Source organism: Kalmanozyma brasiliensis (assembly GCF_000497045.1).
Source record: "Kalmanozyma brasiliensis GHG001 unplaced genomic scaffold PSEUBRA_SCAF3, whole genome shotgun sequence".
Taxonomy (NCBI): Eukaryota; Fungi; Basidiomycota; class Ustilaginomycetes; order Ustilaginales; genus Kalmanozyma; species Kalmanozyma brasiliensis.
This window is the reverse complement of record NW_015961970.1, coordinates 1,250,388-1,260,750: the sequence shown is the minus strand read 5'-3', so window position 1 is coordinate 1,260,750 and position 10,363 is coordinate 1,250,388. Positions and strand designations below refer to the sequence as shown.

The window sequence follows — 10,363 nt, the reverse complement described above, 5'->3', positions numbered from 1 at the left end:
GGAAAGGACCCTACGATCGGCTCATCCGCCGTGAGAAGCAATCATGCTGCGATGCATCCTGCTCAATTGAGCAACATTCAAAGCGAATCTCGCTCGGTAGGCCCGTTAAGGTTTGTCGGTCACGTTGGTTAAGCACTCGCAAACCCTTGCCCTGGTCTCCTGCGGATCCTCGACAGCTGGGATTTCCGTGGAGCAGCCACGGGCCTGAGACGAAATCCGGCGTTAAGCAGGCCCGGAGATTGGCAAATTCTCTCAATTCAGCAGTGGATCTCCCGATTCTCGTCCCTTTTTTCGTAAGCTTGTTAGAGCCTTCCAAAACGCACCGTGCAGATGATTTTCTTCCCAGCGGGCTGAACGTCTTCAACACCCGTCAGCAACGACATCTGTCCGAGCTCGCTCGTTTCGCTCTTTGACTTCGAGAGGTCTACACTAATGTCGGTCGAGCCCGAAGCCAGCATCGCGTATAGGAACCGGACTTGAAGGCGCTACGAGACAGGGGCGTATGTCGCACGACACCGCCCCTCTCGACGCGTTGAGTGTGAGAGCTCTCTCTCTGCCAAGGTTGACGGACCTCCAAAAAAAGAGCGCGCCGCCCCCGCCGCCGCTTTGGGTGGCTCCGCATGAAACACGCGCGTGGTCTGATCCATTTCCGAGTTCCATCTTTGCTCCCAAAAGTGTTGGTCGACTTCCACCTTCCCACCTTCGCGTCACCACCATCCCATCCGCCATACATAGCTCGACGCGTCACCATGAGCATCACGGACAGCGCTCCATCAAGCGCGCCTTTGGGCAAGCCGGCAAAGGCACCTCAACGAAACCCCAACCGCATCCGTCGCGGGCAGAAGCTCGATGAGATCCTCTCGCTCTCGGAGCTGCGTTTGAACGAGTTTGCCTCATCGTCGAGCGAGTCCACTTTCGATCCTTCCTCCTCCTCCACCCCTTCTGCGGGATCAAGCCCCTTCCAACTGCAAGAATACCTCTCCCTCCTGGTCCGTCGGGACCCGCACGCGGTCGAAACCATCACATCCCTCCCCTCCGAGACCGACATCTCCATCGACGACTCCCCCTTCCAAAACGTCGACACGGATATCTGGGTCTACGAGCAACTTCGACGTCTTGTCCTCGACCTAACAACCCCCTGGCTGACCGCCCTGCAAACCGACTGTTCAAAGCACCTCAAACCGACCACCTGCGCAGCGATGAACGCGGGTGACTGGATGTACCTCTGCGCCTCGCACGGCGAAGAAAAACAGTGCTGTGCCATCGACTACATGGTTCACACGCTCGATGGTGCTACCTCCCTCCTCAACTCCGCCCGCCATTTCCCGTCTCGTACCTACGTGCCCAACACGAGTTTGCGGCATTTCGGATCCATCGCACGTCGGTTGAGTCGCATCTTTGTTCATGCATGGTGTTATCATCGCGAGGTATTTGATGCTTGTGAAGCCGAGACATCTTTGTATGCAAGGTTTCTGGTGTTGGTCGAGACGTACGATTTGACGGCGACGGACAATCTACCGCCGAGACCCGGGAGCGAGCCTGCCCCAACCATCACCAGCAGCGGCACGAGCGAGTTTGACCGCGGAACACCATTCCCGTTCAACGGCGCAACGAAGCGCGAACGATCCGGTACGGCGGCGATGCGATCTTCCTTGGCACACGCGCTCGGTCAGTCGCCATTCCAGTTGGGGCCGCAGGTGGCGAAGAAGGACGAGGTGGATGCGAGAGATTTGGTGCCCCCACCAGCTCCGAGTCCGCGAGCCACGGCCGTGTTGAGTCGCCCCGAGCACGAGGAGGGTGCAGATGGTCCTGAATGGTCCACCCTCGCTGCAAAGGAGAAGGGTGTCGCTTCCCACGATGATGACGACGATGACGACGATGATGATGAAGAGGACGAAGAGGAGGACGAGGACGGAGGGGACGATCGAACGCAGAAGATCTCGCGCGAGGACGACGATGCGACCATCAACCTGCGCGGCGCAACCAACGGGCTCGAGTCGGAGGAGAAGGAGATCATCGAGGCCGTCGCAGAAGCCGCAGAGACCGGCGAGGCTCCCGAGAAGAGCACAGAGAGCACTTGAAGCCAGGCTGGACGATCTTAGCACGGGCCTCTTGGATGTCGGGCTCGGGAGAGTGAATGCAGATCTTTGCCAATGATAGTCTATAAGAGAGATGAAGGTGCAGCATGCTAAAAGTACAAATGACGGGCCGCTGAGCGGAGTGTTCGGCCCTGAATCTAAGAATCTATGAATGCATATGCAGGGAAGGGATGATGCTATCAAGGAATAATGAGGCAAGACACTGGGGCGGGAAGGCGGACGCTGAGCGGCGGGTATCGAAGTGTCCAAGGCGCTCTACAGCAGCAACGCCATTGTCGCGCCCACAGCGGCCAACACCAACGCCATCACCGTCGCCCTCGTCCCACTCGCCGCCGTATTGGCACTATGAATATTCCCAATCGTCGACTTGGACGGCGTACCCGCGGCAACCGTCCCCCCACTCTGTGGCGTCTCGGCATCCGTCCCGTTCTCATACCACCCTTTCAACCACAACGTCTCGACTCCTGGATCGGACGTGATGATCTTCCAATCCTGATGCCCCGTCTTTGCGACGTACCTCACCAGCCCGTCCCCTGGCAGCTCGCCTTCCACCCCCGTACTCCCCGGCAGCATAGGCACAACCTGCTGTGTCCAGTAGTACATCTTGTCCAGATGACCGTAGCCTTGGGTGTTGGGGGCGCAGCTGCTGAGGCCCGCACTGAGATCGTCCATCCCGACGAGGTAGAAGATCGTTCTGCTGAGGTAGCGAGTGATCAGGCTGCTCGTAGACACGCGAGAGGTTGCCCTGGTGTAGTAGTTGGGCAGCGTACCGTTAAGACCGTACTTATAGTTGCCGTAGGTCTCGGTGCACGACGTGCCGATCTGAAGCGGTCGCGTATCTTGGAGATAGACGAACGAGTTTGGGGAGGAGATCCAGAAGATGAGCCGGTCGTCTTGCGAGGTGTCGTCGCGGAAGGTGGCGTAACGGTTGGTGAGTTGCGCGCCGAGCGAAAAGCCGGCGATGACGACCTTGCGGAGGTTCGGGAAGCGGGTGCGGTCGAGGAAGAACGACACGGCGCTGTCAAGGGCTTCGAAGCTGCCGGCTCCGGCGGAGTCGGCAGGCTCATAGGCGGGACTGCCATCGCCCCACTCGATGGATTTCCAAATCATCGCCTGCGTTGTGCTCCACTTCTGCAGTGGGATGCGGTGTACGCCGCGATGCTCGACTCGACTGCGTCGCTCAAATGCCGGCACTGGCGAGGCTACCGGTGCTCCTTGTGTGTGGTGTGTGAAGGACCGTCGGCCAGCTGTGACTGTGGCCGTGTCGAGCGTGCTCGTTACCGCGTTGCCCGAATCCAAATTCGGATCGAACGGGTACGCCCCCTCGTCACCAGTGTTGAAGAACATGGGCGCCATCACCACTACCTCGTCGCGATCAAAGCTGCCGCCCGTCGCAGCGCGCTTCGCCGCCAGATCCGAGTAGATCCACTGGTTCCATGCATCTCGATTCTCGCCGTGGATCTGGATCACGGCCCGCTTGATCTTGCCCGCATCGTACTCCGCGTCGATGTAGTGGACGAGCGTCCCTGACCCGGAGCCAACGACGAGGGTGGTGTTGTCGATGCGTGCGCCGTCGATGGTGGGTAGCGTCTTCCAGCCGTCTGGTGGATTGATGTCGCCGCCTGGGTAGACGCCGGGATCGGATTTGGGTGCGAATGGGGTCGAGCTCGACGCTGCGCTGGAGGCCACGAGGGCGGTGGCAAAGATGACTGCGGCGGCGAGCTTCATCTTGCTAGGGCCGAGACGGTCAATCGAGGAGAAAAGTTTCTGGTCTATAGGGTAAGGGCGATGGTGTCGGTGCCGAGGGTATAGTGCGAGTTGTGAATCAGCGGGAGGACAAGGTCGGCGAATTGTCCGATGTGTGGTGAGGGTATGGATAAGATGGAGCAGGGTGCTGATAAGAGAGTGCGGAACCAGCCGAAGACTTGCTCTTCCTCTGTCGACGCCGGCGTCAATTGAAGGAAGGATGGTGTGATTCTATGTAGGAAAGGTTGGTGCTGGTCGGAAGCGGCCGTCAACTCGAACGGAGGGCAATGAGTGAAGCTGAGACACGGCGAGAAAGGAAGAACAATGCTAAGCCCGGCCATTTGGGTGGTACATCACACAAACGCCTTAACGCCTGAACGGCACGTTCGCTCGCCAAAACTTACTCTGACACAAGTGGCGGAACGGAGGACAGGCTCCGGCAGAGTCTCTAAAAATGTCTGCGCAATTTGTGATTGCCGATGTTCTAGACTGCAGCTCAAAGGGTCCTCACACAGCTCCCCTTCTCGTCCGACCTAGCCATTCTGAGCAACGCTCAGCACCGTCACAAGGCAAGTACAAAGACCCACATTGCGATCGTGTTTCATTCGCTGACTGTGCGTGACTTCGAGATGAAAGTGGCCAGCGCATTATGAGGTTTCTGCTTCTGGTTCGTTTGACTGTCGGCCGCTGTGACCTCGGTGCTTGGCATTGTACGGCTGGAGGCGGGCCGCTCACCTTTGGCCATTGTGCGGGCGTTACACCTCCTGCAACGATCGCTTGGTCCTCCGTCAGCCTTCAGTATCGTCATCCGCTCCATGCACCTTGAACCAGGGTCCTACCACAAGAAGCTCGGGCCCTTTCAGCAGGCGTGAGCATGCAAGCCTCACGGGCCGAGTGTTTGCACAGCCGCCGGCTCGGGCCTTGCCAGACGAAAGCACTCCAAAAGGGATTTCGGCATCTTTTGCCGCGCCACGCGTGCTCGGTCAGATCGTTTCGCGACCGTCTCACAGCGCGAGTTGCGCACACGCCGGGCATCACCTCCTTCCAGATTCTGAGCATCAGCCAAGTGAGCAACGTGGCAGGGTATCATTGCAAAACGAGTGTTGACAACAAACAAGGTGGATGTGCGAGACTTGGCTCAATCGTCCTCGGTGTCATCGTTGAAGTAGCCGAGCTGACTGCGCATTGTCGCCTCGTTGAGGAGCATCGCTCCACCGTCGGCGGGCTCGTTCATCTCCTCGCCCAGGTCGGTAGCCGACTCTTCCGCAGCCGACGACAGCTGTCCGGCGCCGCGCTTGTTGAGTCTCGTCTCCTTCCTGCGCAGTGGATGCGAAGGAGGCAACATCTCGCCGTCCTCCTCAACAACCTCCATCTGCGAGTCGTTGTTGTCCGATTCAAAGTAGCCTTGAGCGGTGCCTTGCGACTTCTTGCTCGCCTTCTTGCCCTTGCGGCCCTTCTTGCCTCTCTTACCGTTGGCCGCCGCGTCCTCCTCTTCCTCCTCCGAGGACGACTCGTCGCTGCTCTGCTGTCTGCCTCGCTTGCGGCCCTTCCTAGCGCCACTCCTTGTCTTGCCGCTCCCGCCCTTTCCGCTGCCTCCGCCAACCACCTTGGCACCAGGGAAGAGGTTGTTCAACGCATCGTAGTTGATCTTCTTGCTGAACTGCTTCTGCTTGAGCATCATCTTGGCAGATTCGGCCGCCGATGTGTTGTGCATCGCCGTCGATGCGTCGCGTGGCGCCTTGGGCTTCTTGCGCTTGTATGGCTCGCGGATGGGCACACCCATCTTTTGGTCGTGTTCGAGCTTGAGCTGCTTCTTGAGCATCTGCTCCATCCAGTCCTTGTTGAACTCCATCCAGACGCGTTCTTTGATCCGCACCTCTTCCGGTGACAGGATGAATCGGTCCAGTTCGTCCTCGTCCAGGTCGGCCAGCTCGTCGGCGTGCGGCCCTACGCTGCGCCTCCTATCGGCTGAAGTTGCGTCAGCGTCGTCAGCAACGCCGTCGAGTGCAGCTTCGGCGTCGTCGCCAAAAGTGCTTTGGACGTCCATGCCAAGACCGCCGAGGGGAAGCAGCTTACCGGCTCTGCTGATGTCGAGAGACGGATCACGAGTTCCAGAAGGGCCGGCTCCGTTGGCGTCCGGGATAGGACCAGCATCGCTTGCTGCTGCAGGTCGGCTCGACGTCGAGGCCACCTGACCCGACTTGGCGCGTTCCTCTCGCTCGCGTTCCTGCGTCTCGAGGGCCTTGTCGAGCTCCTGCGCCAGACTCTGCTGCAGGTATTGCTGGATCTCTTGCTCCGTCGCCTCGTCAACCACCTTCTCCAATGCCGGATCGATGGCGTCTGCGTCTTCAGCTACTGCGGTCCTCGCACTGGTCCCCGCGTCGGCTTCACCCTCAGCATCTGCGTCCGCGTCGGCCGCGTCGGAGTCGTCCGCAACCTCGATGCCCTCGAGTTTGATGTTCTTGTTGGACTTGCGCTTTCGCTTGGTGGTGGGTGGCGCCACAGCGCGAAGGTAGGCAGGTGGAGCGTGCTCCTCCTCGAGCCAGACGTTTCGAAAGTCTTGGACCGAGAGCTGGCCAGTAGGCGTCTTCTTGAACTCCTCCAAACGCGCTTTGAGCGTCACATCAGCAATCTTGACTACCTGGATCACCTCGCTGACCGAGCGTCGGAAGTGGTTCATGCGTGCAGCGAGCATGAGGCAGGCGCCGCAGATGCCAGCGGGACGGCGACCTTCAGTGATCCAGTCCTTTTGGAAGCGCGAGACGAGCCTCGATGCGTCGTAGGCGACTTTCTGCGTCTCTTCGCCAAAGTCGAGCAACGCTGCGAAGCGCGCAATGTAGATGGATGGATCGATCAACGGCAGACGCAAGTTGAGAATGCGGATCAGCTTGAGGTAGGATCGGCCGAGAACAAACACGTTGACCTGGATGGCGTCGGCGAAGTCGATGAGCATGTGGGTCGTCTTCTCCATTCGACAGGCGACGTAGAGACAGGATGCGACCGTGTATTCGGACTTGCGACCGAGGACATAGTTCTTGGGCTCGTCGCCCGTCGCGGCAGATGCACCACCGTCGAGCGCCAGCGTGAAGAAGCGGAGCGCGCGATCGGCGACGTGAGATGGGATGCGTAGTGCCGACGCCATGTTGTTGATACCAATTCGAGCGTTGGAGATGGTCATCTCGCGCGATTCGCTGACGTAGCCGCCACGGAAGCCGCTAGGACCAGAGACGCGCGCGCGTGCCTGATCGGCCGCGATCATGCTGCCTTGGACAACAGCACCACCAGCGGAGTTCTCACCGAAGGTGATGTCGCTCACGATCTGCGACTCTTCCAGCACGACACCACATTGCGAACATACTGCCTGGTTGTCGGCGAAGTCGATGGCGGACGAACCGCAGTTGGTGCACTTCATCGCGACTCAGAGGCGGACGTGGCTCCGCGAACGATTGTGATGTGTTGATGACGTGGCAGCCAGCGCCAGCGCCGGTCAGGTGCTGGTGATGGTGGAGAGCTAGTCGCTACTGCAGCAGTGATGGTCGTGGCGCTGATGGCACTGTGTGTTTATCGACAGAAGACCAGCGATGCGCCTAAATGCTGCTGAGAGAGGGGCGACGCTACGATGTAATGCCGGTCAGGGGAGCTCTGAGAGACCTGAGGCGTGTAAGAATGCTGAAAGATGCCCGTCGAAACCAAGCTGTGATGTGGGTGGGTGGTGTTAGGAGTGGATGGTGGGGTGAAGGCAGCGGAGGCGAGTCAGGGTTCAGCTTGACCCACAAAAAAAGTTCAAAATGGGACTGCAGGCTCCTGCAGACCGCACGCAGCAAACCGCTCTTTGGCGAGGTGAATCACGTTTCAAGCCGAACGCGAAATTTGGTCACACCGTGCCTCGGACGCCGGCACCCAGCTTGACGACTTAGTGTCGGAGCGTTCTCAAGGATCCTAGCTGAACACACAAACGCTCATGGAGAGTATGCTGATGAATTGGTCGAAATGGCCCTGGAACGGAGCAGGCCGCGTGACGATTCGTGGCAACCTGCCTGCTTCCAGCCCGCCGATTCTCCGTTCTTCGTTCATCGAATCATCTTCATCTTCATCTCCGTCGCCTCCCACAACCTGGTCAGTGTCGTCAGGAAGAACGTCTCGTCGCGCACAAACTTCTGCAGATCCTCCTCGACCGCCTTGAACCGCCAATGGAACCAGATGAGTTCCTCCCAGATGGTCTTCTTGGCGTGAATCCTCCGATTGAGATACTTCTGAATCGACTGCGTATCCTGCTTGACCTGCGCTGAGAGCGTCGCTTGCTCCTGCTGCGTGCTAGCGTTGTTGTTCTGCGTGCTGGCAAGCGTAGTGATTTTCTTCTGAGCAGCCTCGATGCGCTTCTTGAGCGTGTCGATCGGGTCGACGAGCTGCCGATCGATGCGACCGATCAAGTCGCGGAACGACAAGAGGAGGTCGCGCTGTGCTTTCATGCCTTCGAGCGTAGACAGTGAGACCGCAGAGACTCGCGAGGAAGTCATGTCCGAATGGTCCTGGAAGATGGCCGCCGTTGTGGAGAGCGTCTCCTCAGTTCTTTTGCTGTTGTCGCTTCCCGGCCTCCAGCGCTTGGCAGTCGTCTCGACGACGGAGAGGAGCGAAAAGTTGAGTCGCGAGTAGTCGGCTGCAGCCGCATCGTTCCGCTTGACAATACGCTCGAACAGCGCCACCATCGCCGTCCAACGCTCCAGCAATTCGGGAATGGCTTGGCGCTGCTGCGTGAGTTTCAGCTCCAGGTCTTCGGGAATGCTCATGCGTTCCGCCTCGTCGACGATCTTGATGAGGCCCTCTTCATCCAGGAAGAGCGCCGGCGCCGAGCTCTTCCATTCCGCGATCGGGCGTGTCTCCGTGAAGAATACCTCGACGAGCTTATCTTCGCGCAACATCGGATGGCGGGTGAGCATCCGCAGAAAGCGTTCCAACGCGCGTCTGCGCCTTTCAATGAAGAGATCGTCCGCGCTGAGATGACGACCCGCGAGAGGCATGGCAATGCGTTTTGGCGGCAGCACTGGAAGGCATCGAAATGGATACCGCTTGACCAAGCACTCAGACAGCCAGAGCCAGTCACTGTATCGCCTGACTACCTCCGATTTGCGCGCGCTTGAAGTCACGATGTAGACGTTGTGCTTGATGATGAAGCCTTCCAGTTCACTGCGCAGGCGAACTGTTACTTCGTCCTCGGGCAGATCTGCCGCTGGATCTTCGGCGCCGTCCATTGCATTGATTTCGGCGGTCTCGGACATGTACGAAAAGGGGCGCTCGTGCCTTGCCGTATGTTGTCGTGATCTTGTATGCTCCCGCCCGGGTGAAGCAAATGCGTCAGCGGAGGATCCCTCGTTGTGGGTATACAGCTGATTTGATCGTCTGGTGTCTCCTGTGTTCGTTCTGATGCGCTCAGAAGGACCAGATGTACCGTTGCTGGCAAAGCCTCCTCGGAATGCGGAATCGGTGGCATCGTGGTGTTGGGGTAAGCCATCGTAGCGATTGTATGTGGGCGCTGAATCGGTGCCGTTGAAGTGGTTGGTGCTGCTCGCGTTCCAAGGATCTGACATCTCGCGCATCGGACCTGGTGGCCGTGCCTCTGACCGGCCAAAGCCGGCCTGCGCTGTGGGTGGGAAGGTGTGACTGGAGTTGGTGTCGATGGCCAGATTGGAGAGATTGAGTGTCGGTGCTCCCAGGCTCCCATGCGCCAGCCTCTGCTGGACGATGTGTGCGTCGAGTGCTTCTCCTTGCTGCATCTGATGGAGTAGTCCGAGTGCGCAGAAGAAATCGGTGCGGGAGCATCTGGATCCTTTGCAGGCCGCATTGACGATCTGTTCGGCGCTGCCTGGGCCGAGTCCTCCTGCTGAGCTGAGAAGCTTGTGAAGCAGTCCGAGCGGGATCTCTGCCTCTGAAGGATCGGCGAACGAGTCGTGAGAAGTGCTTGAGGATACGGCAGCCCAAGCGTGTCGGTAGAGGTCGGGTACACTCGGCTCGACTGATGAAGCGTCCATCCAGTCAGAGAGGTGAAGATAGGTGTCAGCAGACTTTCCCTTGACTGGATTCAGTGCGCTCTTATGATGCTTCATACCGGTACTTACAGCCATATGCGCTGGACTCGAATGCTGGCGAGGTCGCATCCGCAAAGGACGAGCCGGATTGCGCTCCGCCCCAAGTGAAGGGCCGGTTGTGACGTGACATGCTGGCTCCAAGTCCTCGGCCTTCGTGCTGCCATGCACTAGCTTCGTGCGATACTTCGCTGTCGACGAGCAACTGATCGCAAGACAATCGAAGTGATTGACGGATGGTTGGACAGCTTCTTGAAGACAAGAAAGGGTGGAAGCGAGACTCGAGATAGGGTCACAAACGAGCTCGGCTGCATGAGGCAGGCCCCTGCGCTACGCCTTTTTCTCTCCACATGGTGCGTGTCGCTGTCGCGCCGAGAAAAAAGGGATTCAAAGCAGGACGCGATCTGACATCTAAAAACCTATTTGCTGCCGCGCAAC

At 58.8% G+C, this 10,363-nt stretch overlaps 4 protein-coding genes across 4 annotated transcripts; 1 reads left to right on the top strand and 3 right to left on the bottom strand.

Annotated features, from left to right (window-relative positions):
- Window positions 1-749: 749 nt before the first annotated feature.
- Window positions 750-2,081, top strand: PSEUBRA_004328 (Mob1/phocein; the record flags this gene model as incomplete). The annotated part of the gene is made up of 1 exon (XM_059465281.1): window positions 750-2,081. One exon carries the CDS (start codon window positions 750-752, stop codon window positions 2,079-2,081), a length of 1,332 nt encoding a protein of 443 aa, XP_059320540.1.
- A 273-nt stretch (window positions 2,082-2,354) lies between these two features.
- Window positions 2,355-3,827, bottom strand: PSEUBRA_004327 (uncharacterized protein; the record flags this gene model as incomplete). Its single annotated transcript, XM_016437856.1, has 1 exon — window positions 2,355-3,827. One exon carries the CDS (start codon window positions 3,825-3,827, stop codon window positions 2,355-2,357), a length of 1,473 nt encoding a protein of 490 aa, XP_016291417.1.
- Window positions 3,828-4,983: 1,156 nt separating this feature from the next.
- PSEUBRA_004326 (Transcription factor TFIIB, cyclin-like domain protein) lies at window positions 4,984-7,257 on the bottom strand (the record flags this gene model as incomplete). The annotated part of the gene is made up of 1 exon (XM_016437858.1): window positions 4,984-7,257. One exon carries the CDS (start codon window positions 7,255-7,257, stop codon window positions 4,984-4,986), a length of 2,274 nt encoding a protein of 757 aa, XP_016291416.1.
- Window positions 7,258-7,915: 658 nt separating this feature from the next.
- PSEUBRA_004325 (Phox homologous domain protein) lies at window positions 7,916-10,058 on the bottom strand (the record flags this gene model as incomplete). The annotated part of the gene is made up of 2 exons (XM_059465280.1): window positions 7,916-9,855; window positions 9,959-10,058. The coding sequence occupies 2 exons, from the start codon at window positions 10,056-10,058 to the stop codon at window positions 7,916-7,918; spliced, it is 2,040 nt and encodes a 679-aa protein (XP_059320539.1).
- Window positions 10,059-10,363: the final 305 nt, after the last annotated feature.